Source organism: Ochotona curzoniae, unplaced genomic scaffold (genome assembly GCF_017591425.1).
Source record: "Ochotona curzoniae isolate NIBS_2020 unplaced genomic scaffold, NIBS_Ocur_1.0 scaffold_2453, whole genome shotgun sequence".
Taxonomy (NCBI): domain Eukaryota; kingdom Metazoa; phylum Chordata; class Mammalia; order Lagomorpha; family Ochotonidae; genus Ochotona; species Ochotona curzoniae.
In genome coordinates, this window is record NW_024467094.1 from 5,976,348 (window position 1) to 5,993,724 (window position 17,377).

The window sequence follows — 17,377 nt, forward strand, 5'->3', positions numbered from 1 at the left end:
CCTGCTCAGCTAACCAGATGATGGAAATGGCAATGTCTGTGTTTGTATTTATGATGGAAGTTACTGAAGTAACGAGCTGGAACTTTCTGTTCCTGCTTTGAAAACCAGCTGAGTTGCTAAAGCATCTCATGTTTTTCTCACTTTCATTCCCAAATTGACCCTGTTCCTATAAGAAGATGAGTGGCCTTGAACCAGTGTTATTTCCTCTGGAGACCAGAAGCTTCCAAAGTACCCACTCATGCCTTTGTGTGTCCCGTCATGGTGACCCTGGGCAACTAGGGAGCTCAGAGGCCAGACACTGTCCACCTTGGAGCGCTCATGGCTGAGGGCTGCAAGGATTGTGTGAGCCAGGGTTCACCTAGGTCTTAACCTTTTCGCCAATCCCTGTTCTGAGTGAGCCTGGGAATATTAGAGTGAAAGGCAGCAAGACGGGGCATCAGAGAAGAGCTGCTGTGTGGGGAGAATCGGCTGAATGGGTAATTAGCTTTTCTTTCCCAGTAATTGTTTTGACATGAGCGGTAATTAGCCAACAGCTGACAGTTCAGAATTGGAGTGGGAACAAGAGGCTGGATTAGGGGCAGAATGCCTGTGCACCATGTAGTTCTGGCCACTGTAAGCCCAGAGCCCTGAGGGCATCGGGGCAGAAAGCAGAGAGTGAATGGCACAGTGACTGCCCTTTGGTGCGTACGGAGGAAGGGAGAGGCACCGAGGTCCCCTACAAAGTGTGCAGGGACCCAGCCTCATCAGATGCAGCGGCTTACAATCCACCCTCCCAGGTAAAGAGTTGATGTGTCTCATGTTCATCCTCCCAGTGTAACGGTGGTTAAGGTTTTGTGTATTCCTTGCTCATTGTTAGGGTCAGGAAAATGCTGGCATTGTAAAATAGACCAGGAAACTTGCCACAAGTTTTCTTGCTCTACAGTATGGCTTGTGCCTGGCCATTGCTTCCCTAAAAGAGTTTGGTTGAATTTATCCGTAAAACCATCTATCTGGGTCCAGTGTTTTTGATGGGAGAGGGAATTTTTTTTTTTTTTTTTTTTTTGCCCCCAAAGGTTTTGCTCTCTTTGGCATGCGTACGTGGTGTCTTTGGAAACCATGTTGCTTGTTTGAGTCGTATGGAAGGTTTGGTTTTAATTATTAGCAGAGAATTCGCAATCATATATTCTCGTGGTTTTCCAAAGTCCCCCCACTGTAGTGGCTGTGCTTTCGTGTATTTCCAAATGTTGAGGGTTTCACACTCTCGAATCCGGCTGTGTCATAGGCTTGATCACTGTGATTCCTACCCGCTCAAAACACACACACACACACACACACACACACACACACACACACTCACACGTCTGGTATTGCTGTGTCATCATCTTTCTTAGCTCCTTAATTTCTGTTGCCCTGTTCCTGCCTCCCCCTCCCCCCCCCCGTTAAGTTCCTCCCCCGTTCACCTTTGGTTTACTTTCCTCTTACTTCTTTTGCTAAAATCTTCAGTTGCACACGTGCTCCATTTGTTGTTGTTCTTTTGGGTTTGGTAATGAAATCATGAAGGCTCTGGCTTTTCCTGTAAGTATCGTTCAGGCCGTATCTCATTGATGTTAATGGGCGCTTCCTTGTTATTGTCTAAGTATCATGTAATTACAGTCTTAAATTCCCTTTTGACCTGAGATTATGTAAGAGGGCATTTTCTTATGTTTCCAAGTGCTTGGAAGGGTTGGGAGAATGAGAATCCTGCGTATTTATTCTTTCATTAGCAATATCTGCTTGGATTGCTTTCCAATCAAAGAGCCTGGCCTGGGGTTTTAATGTGTGTTGTTGTTCAATGATGGCTCAGTTTGTTTGTGGCCAGCTTTTTTTTTTTAAGCCTCACATGATGCCTTGGCAAGGGATGCCATCTTTGTAGACTCCAATGTTGGAATCTGTCGTTCAATATCTTTTTAAAGTGTTCTGGCCTCTGGTCTGTTCCCCAATCCTACACTGAAATCAGGGGCCTGAGGTTTTCTACTGTTAACATTTTCCCTCATTCAAGCTTGATCAATTTCAGGGCTATTTGGTCGACATAGTCCAACATCTTCCCGGCATAGCCTTGCACCTGTCTGAGTAGATTCCTCCTCTATCCCCTCTGCCTGTCCCCTGTTGTCTTGGAATTCCAACCCTCCCTCTCGTTTGGCCTTTCTTTCAGAGTGGATGTTATCAGGTTGTGGCCAGCTGCTTTGGGCCCTGGGCATGGACCAGGCCTACAGCTCTCCTTGTGTTCTTGTGTCTTGTTCCCCTGAGCCATGGCAGGTGAGGTTGCAGTGTGCCCAGGGATGTGTGTTCTTACCCTTCTTCCGGGCCTGGGGCAGACCTATGGCCAGGGAGAAGGCTCACTGTACGTAGGCCCTCTGGGGAGTGTGTCTGTGCTGGCAATGACCCTGGACTTTCCTCTGCAAGCAGTGGCAGGTGCATTGTAACCCCCCCCCACCCCCGCATGAGAAAGGTTTTTCACAAAGTGGTCCTAGCATCCCTAGACTTGTTGCTTGCTTCCAGCCAAATTATAGGTAGAACATCTTTTATTTATGCCTCAGAGAGCCTGCCAGGAACTTTCAGAAATATTTTTTTAGCAACTTTGTGTTCACAATGAGGATTCATCCTGTGGAGTTTCTTTCTTTGCTTCCATCTCCTATCAGATCTCAGAAAGGTTCGGATTCTAGAGCCTTTTGGATTCGAGATGCTCACCTAACCTAAGCTCTGTACAAATCTTCCAAAATCCATCCCTTCCTCAAAATAAAGTAAAATCTCTGAAACACTTCTGGTCCCAAGCATTTTGCCTAAGAGTGGCAGATGGCAGGAGGGTCAGTGGACGCCACAGAGAATAGGCTGTCCCTGACTACAGCTGATAAAATGCGGCTATCATGGTGGGACTCCCATGACCATACCTACCGCTGAGTGCATGCCTCACACTCTTGGATTCTTAAAAAGCCCAGTCCCCTGGGAATTCAGTGATTTGGGTGCTGAGGATCAGTGAGATGCTTTCTGCTCATTTCAGCCATGCACCTATTGCTAGGAGCCCCGGATGTTCCTGGGCACGCAGCAGCTCTGGAAACCGGGGAAGGAGACAGGGCTGCCATGATTGACCATTAGGACACCTATCTGGCCCACACCTCTTCTAAGCCATATCTCTGTCCCTACAGTGAATGGATACCACGCATCAGGGACCCCAGCGCACCCTCCCGAGACTGCCCACATGAGTCTCCGAAAGTCCAACGCTGGTGATTCCCAGGTAAGGGACAAGACCTGTTAAGGGTCCAGGGGTTCCTGTTTCTTGCCATTCTGCCAGCACGTGGCAGAAGTCCCAGCTTTCTGTATGTGGGGGTTGTGTGGACTGTCTTCTAAAGCATGGAGCAGACCTGAAAGTCGAGGGAGAAGGCCAACAGGCCCTCTTCCAGATATGACTGTCCTGGCAATGGCCTCAGACTGTTGGGGTCCTGAGCAGGCCCCGGAGCAGTTCCTTCAAGGTGGGCGTGTGGGAGTCCTGGTAGGTAGGGGTAGTTCTGCACCTATGAAAGGAAACTGGTGAGCTTGAGTCTCTTAAAGTGGGGAGGAGGTTGGTTTATCATGGCAGGTGTTCTGGAGAAGGAGCTGCTGGGGCTGGAGTTGTCCTGGCCAGGGCGGAGGGCTCATGCTATGTGGAGTCCCGATTTCCCATCATGTGAAGACATGGGTGACCTGGGAAGTTGCCTTGTCTTAGTCCTAGGCTGGGATTTGGTCCAATTTGATGATCTGCTTGGCTAAGCCAACACAGAGGCAGCTGTGGGATGGGGGAACATGCATCTTTGGGAGAAACCCAGCTTTCTCACTGGCCATCCCAGTTGGCACTGCACCATCGAGAGTGGTGATGTCAGCACCCATTTCTTGTTATGCCTGTGGTGTCTGAGGCTCACCCTGGGCTCTAGGGACTTGGTGCCTGTTCGTGACCCAAGAGGACCAGGGTGCAGCACAGGGCTCTGTGTTTTCAACTGACCCTGAGGCAAGGCTGGCACTGCTGACCTGGAAGGATTGAGGTTCAGTCAATAACACAGAAAGCTGATTTGTTTGGCCCCTGCATTCCTTTGCCCATGGCACCCATCCCAGATCAGCTCTGCGGAGTCCCTGTGGAGTCCACAGCTCTGTCCATCTGTGGGAAAAGGAACAGTTTGGTGTCAAACCCCAAGAGCATTTCAGAAGACTTCATGCCAAGTTCTGTTGCCCTTTCAGAGCAAGCAAAGCTGGCCATCCTTGGGAAGAGAACCTTCCACCTCCTAAATCCTTTTTTCCTTCCTGGATGGAAGCTCACCCTCCCTTTACCTCTGTGAAATTTTTATTCAGTCCATTGGAAACAGACGTAGCACGATATAGCAGAGTGATAACTCAGAAATGTGCAGTAGAATGGTGGGCAGGGAATGGCGGGGCATTTCTGCTGCTATGCCTGTTCCTAAGAGAGCTGACTCAGGTGCAGGGCTGTCCACACACATTAGCACTGGACTCAATCCTCCCGTGCAGCGATAAGGGATAGACTGCAGTACTGGACATCTAGACAGCCAGCCCACGATCTGCTACCACCATTACAAAGCATTCTTTCGAAGAACATGTAATGACTTGGCGGAAATGCGCACAGTAGGCTATCAAGAAGGAAAGCGCAAAGTACCACTTGTGTGTAACACTGACAATTCATTCGGGAGAGGAAATCTTTTCGAAAAGGATGGAAAGAGGGAGAGAAATAAGCCGGAGTGTTGGCGCTGGTCATGTCTGCCTCCAAGACTCTGGCTCTCTGCCAGGAGACATTTGGTGGCATCTGGAGATGTGATGGTCATCAGGACAGGGGAGGGTGCTGCTGGCATCTGGTACAGATGTCCAGGAATGTTGCCCAGCGCCGCTCTACAGAGAGCTCACCTGCTTGATTGCAGTTGTATGGAAGCTGAGAAATCTTAGCCTGTGATCATGGGCGACTTTCTTGAACCTTCCCCCCCCCGCCCCTTTTTTTTCAGTTTCCTTAAGTGAACACAGTTTTAGCTTTATAAAAGATACAGTATTTTAAGCTATTTGAAAGGCACAGATAAAGACAAGAGAGACTCTTTCATCTACTGACTCACTCCCCAAACGGCCAGGCCAAAGCCAGAAACCTGAAACTTCTCCGAGTCTCCCATGGGTACGGCAGGGGCCCAAGTAGTTGGGCCATCTTCTGCTGCCTTTGCAGATATGTTAGCAAGGAGATGGATCAAAAGTGGAGCAGCCAGGACCTGAACCCATTCTCACACTGGGTGCTAGCATCACAGATGTTGTGTGGTATCACAACACCGGCTCCAGATAGTATTTTTTTAAAATTAGGAAACATAAAGGCTCGAATGAGGGGTGCTGGTGTTGGCGATCCAGGGAAAGCCAACTCCAGAAACCCTTGCTTGGGCAGTCAGGGTCATAGCAACTCAGGTGGGTCTCCTGTCACATGATTATTCTGGGTGATATTCTAGAGAATTGGGGTCCCATCAAAGTAACAGAGATACACAACACGGTAAATGGAGAGGACAGAGGTACATGCATTTGGTCACCCGTTTCTGATTCATCATGTAGAATGTTAGCCTGTCTGGTGGTGGAGATGTTAGCATTTGGCTACAAAAGCTTCTAATTTTCTCCTTCGTTTGTGGACGGACTGAACCGGTTATTCAAAAAGCTGTCAACAGCTAAACGTAGAAATAAGCTAACACAATTAAGTATTTATAAAGAATGCTACCCATGAATACCCCTGAGCCCGACTCTTCAACAAGTTTGGAGAAAATTCATACTCTGAAAAAGACTGCATGAATTTTAAATCAGTTTTGCCCCAGAGTGAACTATCTTTCAATTCTGTTTTTCTTTTTTTTTTTTTTTTCCACAAACTTTTTTGAAGCAGCCTGGTACAATCAGCTGTCTTCGGTATGCAGAATGATTGATTCATGCCATTCCAGGTTGTCAGTTATATCTTAATGGTTTTACATAAGAGATTGGCAGTGTGGCAAAGCAAGTTAAACTGCAGCCGGAGATGCTGGTATCTTATATGGGCACCAGTTCGAGTCCCAACTGCTCCACTGACAATCCACTGTCTGTTACCTGGAAAGGCAACAGAAGATGGGCCAGGTGCTTGGGCCCCTGCACCCACATGGGAGACTTGGAGGAAGTTCCAGGCTCCTGGCTTTGGCCTGTTGAGAGGTGAAATGGCTGATACGAGGTCTCTCGCTGCCTTTCAAATAAATAAATAAAAATCTAAAAAATAGTTATATCTAATAATAATTGAGAGAGACATGAGTGAATGAATGCATGAGTGAATCAATGCATGAGCAAATAAGCACATACCCATGTGAGGCAGTTATAGGTAGATAAAATGGCTTACTGGAGGTTATAGAGACAAAACCCAGATTACCCTGGGGAAGCAATCAGAACAATTAGAACGTTAATGGAGAGGCATGCCTCATTTTCTTGGAAACCAGGAATGTGTCCCCAATATGCTGGGTGGTGAGCAGCACTGAGGGGCCAAGCTTCTGAAGGTGCCTACTCCTCCATCTAGGCTTGGAGATGTGACTGTGTAAGCACAGATGGTGGTGGTCTGGTGCCACCCAGTGGAAGGTTGCAGTTCTGCAAGCAACACCAGGGCTGGTTGAAGGGAGGGCTCAAAGGCTGAATGAACCCTCTCTCATCTTGCCACTGCTGTCCAAGCCAGGTACTACCCCTTCACACCTAGCAGGGCTCACCTTTGTATTGTTTTGGCCTCCCGTGAGCTTCTAGCAGGAAGAGTATCTGCCAGATACAAGAGGGAAGAAAGAGGCTAGGTCTAAGAGTTTGGACACTGAGGAAGAGCAGTGTTGGAGGTAGACCAGGAGATGCTCTCTCTTCAACAATCCTCACACCCTCCCCGCCGCCCCCCGTAGTTAATCAGCAGAGGTTCTGTCGCATGTTCTGAAGACCCAGGTGCAGGTTGGCATGGAGATGTCAGGAATGCGATCCTGAAGACACCAAGAAGGGCAGATGAGCCGGAGTTTTGCTCAGCAGAGAGGCAAGGGTTGAGGGTGATGGGGAAACAGCATTTCTGGTGGAGAGAACAGCAGATATGGATGCTTGCAGGCTGGAAGGAGAGCAAGGCTTTTGTGGGTTGTTTCTTAAGATTTATTTATTTATTTGAAAGGCAAAGTTACAGAGAGCGAGAGAGAGAGATCTGGTTTACTCCTCCAAATGGCTGCAACAACCAGGACTGGGCTTCCACATGGGTACAGGGGCCCGTGACCATTGCGCCATCTTCTCCTGCCCTTCCAGACCCATTAGCATGGAGTTGGATCAGAAGTGGAGTAGAAAGACTCGAACCGGTGCCCATTTGGGATGTTGATGTCACAGGCAACAGGTTAAGGTACTCTACCAAAATGTCAGCCCCTCAGGAGGTTTTCAAGGAATCTGTAGAGGCCACATATGGCTGTCACTTAGCAAAGCAGCAGGTGTGGGAAGGGCTGGCTGGAGGAGCCTGTTCTGGATTTTATCCTCATGGTACTGGGAGGCCACCGAGAGGCTTCACACAGCAGCACCTGCCACTGGGGAGGGGCCAAGACGCCATTCCTACTCTTTAAGCATCCTCTTGCTGATAGCACAGCTATTGACTGGGTCAGGACACAAGGCAGGGAAGAAGCTTAGGAAACAAGGAAGAATGATCTGGAATCATAGCAAAGGATGTTTTAAAGTTGGAGGCAGCTACTTATTACAGTGGTTAAGACACCACTTAGATCGTCCATGTCCCATATTGGAATGTGCCTGGGTCCCATTCCCAGCTCCAGCCTCCTGCTGATGCTTGCCCCAGGAGACAGCAATGATCGCTCAAGTGGCTGTGTCCCTGCCCCCGATAGGGGTGCCTCCTAGGTGTGTGGACTGGAAAGTATCCTTTGTCTTTCTCTCTGTTAAATAAAAAAACCACAATACCCTTGCCACTGTCGGCCTTTGCAAGCCTCTGCGGAGCTGGCAGGAATCTGATCATTAAATACCGCAGGCCTCTCGTTTCGTTTCCCTGCATCCCTAGCATTTGGCTCATCCTGCTCGGTGCCTGTTACCGCCTTCCCTCCATACCCCAGGTAATTCACAGCAAATTCCTGGCATCCTGTCTGAAATGCAGAGTTTCAGAACACTTCTCAGAGGGAGACAAGAGCGTCGGTGTTATCAGCACACTTCAGGAAAACACTAGTTCAGTGATGTCACAGAATCTGTATATCAGATCGGATGCAAATTCCCGAATGGCTCCTCAAAATGATATTTGTGTCCTCTTCTCTCCCCAGTCCAAGATCTGTTCGCTTTCCTAGTGGGACAAGAGTGGTTGTGTTTCTCAGCATTTCTGTGACTCATGTTTGACAAGCACTTTTTGCGGAATTTACATCCTGAAAGTTCGTCCATAGAAAATGTTCCATTCCCACAGAGGGTGTTAGCCCGCTCATAGCGTTGTGCACCCAGCATCACAATTTGAGAATATTTTCATAACTCCTCCCCCAAACATGTGTCCAAGCCTTAGGCAACCGCTCTCTGGGTCAGTGTATTTGTCTATTCTGTCGATGCCATGGAGTCGTGTGATTTGGGGTCCTTTGTGACTGGCTCCTTCCCCTGAACATCACGTGCTGCGGGTGTGGGATTTGACTTTCCTTCCTTTACGGTGCTGCATAATATTCCTTTGTACAGCTACATTATTCTGTCCGTGCATCATTGCTTCAGACTGTCTGCACCCCAGCTCCATCCTGCACGTGTTTCTTTTGTCTTTCCTCATTTAGACTATTGCTCTATGAGTCTTGTAGAAAGAATTACCTTCCTGGTGCAATGGTGTCTTCTTGCCTCCATTCTCCTGTGGCCATTTGGGATGCCATTACCGTGTAGGCATGCCAAATGCTTCGTGTTGCATGTTGTCGGGTTCTCATTAGTAAATGCCAAGCTTGGGGTTGCCAGAGGCCCCCTGATTTGTTAGTGCTGGCTGGAGTTAGATTCCCCTGTGCACACCAGGCTAAGTGATGGGAACCAGAGTTCTCCTTTGCTGGAATATGCTTTCCCCATGTCATTTGTCAGACATCTAGGGAGTTCTAGCATGAGACCATCTGAATACCCTGTTCCCCCAGTTGCCTTCTCATCCAATGCTTTGAAAGCCCCGGATGCACCGACACCAACCTTTAGACATTGGCTTTTACAAATGGCAATGTTTCTTAATCTCTTACACATTTTTTAAAGATTATTTTTTATTAGAAAGGCAGATCAGATTTACTGGGAGTGACAGAAAGATCTTCCTTCCACTGGTTCACTCTCCAAATGGCCACAATAGCCAGAGCTGAGCTGATCTGAAGCCAAGAACCAGCAGCCCTTCCAAGTCTTCCACATGGGTGCAGGGTCCCAAGGACTTGGGCCATCTTCTGCTGCTCTCCCAGGTCACAAGTAGGGAGCTGGTTGGGAAGTGGGGTAGCTGGGACATGAACCAGTGCCCTTATAGGATCCCAGTGCTTGCAGGGATCCTGAACCATTGGACCGGGCCCTGCACATTTTTGTTTAAACTGGCATTGCTCAGTAATGAAATAAACCATGTCCCTCCTTGGGAACTGGGCAGTCATCACAATTTGTCATGATGTTCCAATTGTCCCACCTTTGGCCTGGAGGAGTTCCTCTGAGCTGACCCTTGAGCACACTTGCTTTACCCAGTTGCTCAATAAGATAGTCCAGGTTCTGTTTGCATGTGGAATGGTCTGCCTCTGCAAGAAGCATGATTTCCTGCTAGTGGAGAAGAGGGACACCCATGGAGAGTTAGTCAGTGTGGTCCTGGGGATGAGGTCCCAGCCCTTCCTGGCTGTTTAGAGGAACATTCTGTGATATATGTGGGATGCATGTTTGTATGATGTGTGCAGATGATACATGCACATGTATGTGAAGTTCACATGTACATACTCAACAGCAAATTCAGAGCCAAGTTCGTAATCAGCTGTAGGGCACCCAACACCTGTTCCATGTCATGGTTTGTTGGCCTGACTTGTCCCAAGTCTCAGGAAGGAACTGTGGCCTCCCTGGCCCATCTCATTCCCCAGAGCCCTGAGGAAGACGGTTCTGAGATGAATGCATGTTGACAGAAGTCTTTCTAGCCCCTATGCAAAGATACTTGGAGAAAAGGATGTCCCAGGTCTGAACACAGAGGAAGGAGGTTAAGCCTGTGACTCTGAACATTTCAGCTCTGCAAACCTCGGTCTCACAACCAGATAGATAGGCAGCTGGCCTCTTCCTGAGCTGGAATCGTTAGGACTGGGAGAGATCAAGAGTGTTGAGTGCCAAGCCTAGTGCCTGAGTGTGATCAGATGGTACTCAGAGCGTGTCCCCCCAGGCTGCTGTGCTGTACTTGTACCCTCTCGGCTGTCCCTCTGCCCCCTCCCCCCCCTCCCCATCACCTACAATGGCACCGTCCACTGTAGTTGCAGAAACCAGTCTCCCCTCCCGGGTTGGCTGCAGTGAGAGCATAGCTAGGGTGGTCACACGTGTATGTGCATCGTGACTCCTGCAAACCACGGGATCCATCCCCGGGGCCAGCCTTCCCCAGGGCCAGGGGCCACTGCAAAAGGTTCATGGACGCATGAAGTCAAAGAGCAAAGTCGGCTTTGGAGCTAGACCTCTTTGGAATCCGTGCCTGGCGTTTTTGCAATGAGCCACCACTCTCCATAAATGAGCGTTTTGGAGATTCTCGACTTGTGTGCGCACACGCATGTGCGTGTGTGTGTCTGTGTGCCTGCCAGAGTCTCTCTGAATGCACCTGTTGAACAACATCTGCCCCTTGTTCATTGTCCTCAGTGCCCAGCCCATGGGGTTCCTAACTTGCAACCCCTGTCTTCCGAGACAGTTTTAGCAAGGACTGATGGCTTGGGAGAGCCGGCTGGATGAGCTGAACTTGACATTGCCTCAAGCTTACTGATGCTCCTAAAAGAGACATTGTCATGAAGATGTCTCTGTATCATGGCATTAGTTAAATCAGAATCAGGGCACCTTGAGCTAGGGCCTGGGACCCTGCATCAGAAACGCTGGCCCTCCTCCTAGGACCTGCTCAGTCAGCAGGTCTGGGTCTTGGTTTGGAACCAGCTCCACTGTTGGTGCAAATGCGTCTTAGCACGTGAGGACTGGTGACAACAAGCCATTGCACGCATGGTGAAACTCCACAAACCCAGAGTCCTTAGCCACAGTCTCGGGGCCAGGGATCATTTCCTTTTTCTGTGGGTGAATGGTTCCTTGATGCTGTCTGTGGGCTGACCTTAGGGACCGGCCGAAGTAGGGGCTGAATGGGAGTACCAGAAGTGAGACTGGTGTCAGGGCCTCCATCATTTCAGGCTCACTGATTGCTGAGGGGTCCCTGAGGCACAGAGCAGTGTCCAGCACGTCCCCCACCCCAGCTCATCCTGCCTGATGATTCCTCCAGGGGTTGCATTGACCCAAGGGTGAGGGACTGCTGGTTTCCATGTCGCCAGAGCCGCTGTTGTGCCCTTAACTCTAGAGTGACAGCCCCTTTGTCCCATCTCCACCAGTGAGAGATTGAGACCAAGAAACTCTCATCCTGGGATGGATGCACACACACACACACACAGGCACCCTGCACTTTCACAGGTGAGCCTGCCTGCTTCTTTGGTCACTGTGTGGCTCCGGATTGGTGACACCGCCTGCTCTGTTCCCGATTCTCTGATGCTCAATCACTCAGATGGGGAAACGGGGCCTCAGAATTGAATGCTGTCTTGGGGGGTCGCTGGCTGTCATGTGACCCATGTGGCATTTGTGCCTAGCGGTCTTTGAGTTCCTCCAGTGGCATGCTGCCAAGGACCATGGCTCTGCCCAGGTACTTGGGACTGAAGTTATCTTGTGGGTACCCAGGGAAAGGCTGAGTGGAAATCTCCCTTCCCTGCCCAGGGCACAGGGAGAGCCGCAGGCGTGGTTCAGCCCCTGAACACTGTTTGTGTTTAGGATTTCAGAATAAGACATCACTTGCTGTGTGCCCCGGGCCAGCAGGTGCCTTCCAGCTTAACTCTGTGCTCCCCAGTGGCTTCCTCGGCTTCAGGCAGCGAGCAGCCCGTTGAAGCAGTTACCAGCAGAGGGCAGCGGAGGGGTTAACTGCTCAGACTGGAAGAAGAGGAGGGGAGACCTGGGCTGAATCAAGTGTTGCTGGAACCCCTGTGCAGGAGCTTCTTCTTTCTACGTGCCCATTAGCCTGAGAGTCGGGCTCTCAGAGCATCGCAAGCTCAGGGGTGGCACCCCTGCCCGTCCCAGCCCTGGATATGGTGACTTAGGAGTTAACGGCAGGCAGAGTGTCCCCGAAGCACCCTCCTCTCCTACACACACACACACACACACACACACACCCCAGGCGTCCAACCCTTGGGGAACCCTGAATGGGGGAAAAAAGGCACGTCCAACATGGAGGACAGACTTGATGATGTTTCTCACCTCTCTCCCCAGAACCTGGGATCCTCTTCGCCAAGCAAAAAGCAGAACAAGGAAAGCACCATCACGGTAAGAGACTCCCACCGGGCGCCCCCTCCCCCACCTCCTCCAGGCTGGGCTGCGGTGGGCAGGGTTGTTGCCATGGCAACGTACACCCCCAAGCACAAGGCCTGTGTGTGCCCAGCCAGGACTGGGGAAGTTCCCAGGCTTGAATCTAACTGGAGTCTCCCTCTACCACCCCCAACCATCACTGTCTCTCCACCTCTTCCTCTCCCCTCCCATCTGTCAATTTTGCATGTCACTTTTTCTCTCCTGGGCAACCAAGGGAAGCGGGTTGGGTGAGCCATTTTTTTTTTCCCACAGGGCATGTGGAGGAGTGGGTTGAAGGGGGTGGACTGTGCTCTGAGCCAGTGATGTGACGTGCAAATTACAGCCACGGCAGGGTGGCTTTTGTGCAAGAGAAAGTTCTGGAAGATGTCAAAGTTAAAAGCCAGAGAAAACATCCTAAGAATAGAGTTCCTAGGAGTTGGTGAAGGGGCGGCAGGCAGCTTCTGCCTCAAGTGGCCAAAGCTGACTCTCTGGGCTTATCCCAAAACCCTCCACATCCCCAAGGTTTGCCCCATCCCTCATCTTAGCCCTGTGCTCAGGGAACGTGCGGGACCCTTCCGAGTGGGGAGATTTGAACTGACCTGTTACTCAAGAAGCCAACATTACCTTCAGTTTCAGGGCGTGCAACCAAGGGTTGCAGTTTTGGCCTGCATGCTACAAAACCAGAGTCAGGGCTGTGCTCCCTTAGGCTCCCGAGTGGGGCCACCCCAACAGATAAACCCAGAAGTGTGTGCATCTCCCTGCCTCACCCCACTGAAAATCCTGCCATCGGGATGGGAGTAGAGGAGTGGAGTTTGGGAAGCCGTCCCAGCCATGGCTGTAAGTGCATTCACGCATGTATGTGCATAGTAGGCACCAGCTGTCTCCCACGTGGCTCCGTTCACTCTCCATTGGCTATTGCGGATGACGCTGATAGAATGGACATACACATGATGTTGTCATAATAAATGCGGACGGAGCCAGAGGTCAGCACTGTTTCACATTAGCGGTGTGGCAACCTGGGGCAACTTTCCTGCCATCTTCCTTCCCCAGCATCCATGTCTAGGGAATGGGGAGATGGTGGGTGTCTAAGCTGTTGCAATGGAACACGGGCTGATTGGGTCCCTTTGTGTACAGTGGTTGGAGATCTGGCTTCATATACGCCTATACAAGAATGGGGAGCCTGAGACACCCCCACCAGGGACTCAAACCCAGGCCCTTTCCTGCCAGCAGTGCTCACTTCTGAGCTGGATGGGGTTGTGTGGGTTGTTGATTCTTCCCCATCTTTCATACCTCCTAAGAGCTGGGCAGGTGGTTCAGCCTACTCGGGCAGCAGCAGCCTGCTTGTTACAAAAGGAGCTGGTGAAACCAAGCAGGGTAATGGGCAGGCCCTCAGTGTGGACTCCTGGAGGGCTTCGTCCCGACCTTTGAGTTGTCACAGATGTCCCCAAGGGAATGTTGGCTCAAGGCTGGAGCTCCCAAAAGTTTCCTGAAACAGAGAAAGGAGAAGCAGGATTCGAGGAGAAAAGGGAGAAGAGAGAAACAGCACACCTTGCCTACCTCCGGCAGACTGGAGAAGCCTCTGGCAAGAGTATTGGGACCACAGGCACCTGCCGGGTCCCTTGGAGTTTGGCCGCTGGCCTGAGTGTGACCCTGGGTTCTCTTTGGGGCAGCACATCTGGCCCATCCCTGCTGGGACATCTTTCCTGTTACTTTAACACTAGCCTATCTCACGGCCTCTGGTGACATAGTCTCAAGCAGTTGGCAGCATCTGAGGCTTTCCAGAAACTTCTCTAAGATCCCAGAGCAGGTGTTTAGCATAGATATTAGGATGCCACTTGGGACACCTGTGTCTGTATCAGAGCACCTGTGTCCATATTGGGTCAAGTCCTGGCTCCGCATTTAGTTCCAGCTTCCTGCACAGGTGCACTCCTGGGAGGTAACAGGGGGTAGCTCACGTACTCTGGGTCTCAGCCACCCATGTGGGAGACCTGACTTACATTCCTAGTGCCTGGGTTTAGCTTGGCCCAACTCAGGCTGTTGTGGCCATTTGGGGAGTGAACCAGCAGATGGAAGATCTGTCTCTGTCTGCTTCTCCTTCTGCCTGCCTGTCTCTTTCTGTCTTTCAAATAAACATTTTAAATGCAGCTTCTGGGACCATACCCTAGACTTAAGGGTGAGCCTAGGAAAATCTGCATTTTCCCCCCTCCAGTGCCTCCAGAGATTTTAAAATAAATGCTGATGCCTTAGAGAATTTTTGCTAGGAAAGCAAGAGGAGATTGGTCTCAAGTGAGAAACAGAGTATCCGGGACTTGAACACACTTGAATGTCCCTGCCACCATGGGACATTTCCCAGTGCCCTGCCCCCTCGTCCATGTCCCCAACGTCCAGAGCTCTTGGCCTTGTCCAGGAGAAAGCACCCTGTGGGAGGAGTCTGGCCTGTTCCTGGGAGCCTGGGACATCAGCTTTGGTCTCCCCAGCCCATGGGGCAAGCGGGACAATGTTCTGTGCTGCCCGAGGTCCCAGAGCTCCAGGCTTGGGCAGCCAAGCATGGTGTGTGCAGTTTGGAGGAGTGAGCACGGGGTGGAGCTGCGTTCTGAGGCTCTCTGGCCATGGAGCTGGTGGTGTTAAAGGCGCTGACCTGGCAGGCTTGCTTGGTCTTCGTCCCTGCTGTCACCTGTGCAGGGCTGGCTGTGAGATTGGAAGTGACAGCGCTGTGACAGCTCACTGCCCTTGGCACACATCGGATTTGTCAGGACCGGGAAGATTCCAGAAAAGATGACAACCAGCCCCCTGGTGACTTCTCTCCTGGCGAGAGGCATCTGGGACCCTTGTGGATCCCAGCTGTGGCTTCCTAGCACAGCGTAGTCCAAAGCCACAGAATGCTGCTGGTAGCATGGGGACTGAAGATGCACTTTGGGGTCGCTTCTCCCCCACTTCCCAGGAGCCTGCAGCACTGGCTTCTTGCACTCTCTCCCCTTCCCTGAGCATGTTCTGTGCAGGAGCAAATTCAAGGCCAGCTTGGCCAGAGCCTATTCCTTGGCTGAGGTCAAACTATCTTGCTCTGTCCTACAGACAGGCTGAGCCAGGGGCATAAGCCTCTTCCCAGGCCAGGAGTCTCAGGGAGTCCTCTCTGCGTTCGGTGACTCTCATGCCTTTGCCAGGTGCCTTGCTGGCTCCTGCTGTCCTGTTGGCAAGAGCCCCCCCATTCCCCGCTCCACCCCTGGGAGGCCTTGTCCTGCTGCCCATGTGCCAAGTCCCTGGCAGGCACTTGAGCTGCGTAGTAGACATCCCAGCACTGGAGGTGCAGTGGAGCCTGTTGATGGCCTGAGTTGGAGGGACCAGAGTTGGTACAAGGGTGCAGCTGGCGGAGGGTTCTGATCCCAGGGGGAGGTAGGAATAGGGGGTGCCAGTTAGGCCTCTGCCTTGCTTCCTGAGCTCCTGGTCATGGACGGGACGGGACATGTCTATGCCTTTGACTGCTGGGAGTGTTATAGCAGGTTAGCAGCCCAGACTCTAGCTCCACCTTGACACACAGGCTGTGTGCTCCTATCCCTGAGCTACCTAACCTCTGTGTGCCTCAGTGTCCACATCTGTAGGATGGGGGTGATGACAGCGCCTGCACTAAGTGCCTGAACTACCAAGCTGTTGTGAGGCTAGCGTGGCCGTCCTACAGGGAAAACAGCGGCTGGCCGGTTGTTAGTTGGGACTGAACAGAAAGTGGGTGGCCCCTGCAGGTGCTCTCAGGTAGAGGCACACCTGGACCTTGGATTTCACTGCCTGGAAAAGGTCAGCCAGGAGGGGACCGGGATCCACGCGTGGAGACAGGCGGGTCGCCCCCTTTCTGTCTCCCACCCTCCCAGGCTTTAGAGCCCTGCTAGTTGGAACTGTGTGGGTCTTCCAGCTCTCCTGACTTAGGGGCACCGGAGCCTTGACCTCGAGGCCTGGAGATCATCGAAGGTCAGGCCAAAGGTAACTGTAAAGGCTATCATGTAGCCACATGGTGGTTGGGGAGAGCTTGAACTTCTCCTTGCCTCAGTTTCCCAGTGTGTGCGTGAGTTGTAAGGAATCTGTAGTCATTGAGCATAACAGCTCTGAATCCTTCTGGTTCTCAGCGTGCTACCATCTCCTGTGCTACTCTAGTCTCCCTATCTCCCAGTGGATGGAGCCCCCTGCCCCGACTCCCACGTTTGGTCCAGAGCCTCAGCACTGCGGGAGGAGCTGTCATCACACATGTCCATGTGCAGATGGCTGGGAAGATGGAGCACAGCTCAGGGAACTGGTAGTCATTCAGCAAACACTCAAATGGGAGGTGGATGTGCAGGCAGCACATGAAGGCAGCATGGTTGAGGGCTCTGGATTCAGATACTTAGTGACTGTGGGCCTCAGTTTCCTTGTTTCACATAAGGCCATTGTCCTCCTGGTGGGCTTGCCGGGCTGGGATAAGAAGAATCCATGCAAAGCAGGGCGCTTGCACAAGGGCTTCAGAAAACCCAGTGCTGTCGAGGTGCGGATCTCCAGAAGACCACCAGAGGGGGCTGTGCAGTGCTCTGAGGATTTGGGGGAAAGACTTGGAGGGTTGGCTTGGAGCCAGAAATTCCCAAATCGGAGTTGAATCAGGCAGGGATGGGCATGCTGAGTGACCCTGACCAGTCCATTGGAAAATTCAGCGTTCTTCTAGGGTGGCAGGGGTAAATCCACGCCTGCAGATCACCGGCCGGATTTCACACACTCTCACAGATGCTGTTGCTGATACAGATGTTTGCAGCTGTGAGGTCCCAGCCCCTGGCATGGGTGGGTGTCAGTGTCGGTTGCTTGCCTTGGCAGTGCTGGCCACTAGAGCATC

General features: G+C 51.4%; 1 protein-coding gene across 2 annotated transcripts in view; it reads left to right on the forward strand.

The window, feature by feature from the left end:
- Positions 1–17,377, forward strand: part of GAS7 (growth arrest specific 7) — a 225,957-nt gene that overhangs the window by 186,073 nt on the left and 22,507 nt on the right. For both annotated transcript variants that reach the window (XM_041001067.1, XM_041001068.1), the window contains exons 4-5: positions 3,162–3,250; positions 12,460–12,513. In XM_041001067.1, coding sequence (XP_040857001.1) covers positions 3,162–3,250; positions 12,460–12,513 — 143 coding nt within the window. The remainder of the gene's footprint in view (positions 1–3,161; positions 3,251–12,459; positions 12,514–17,377) is intronic.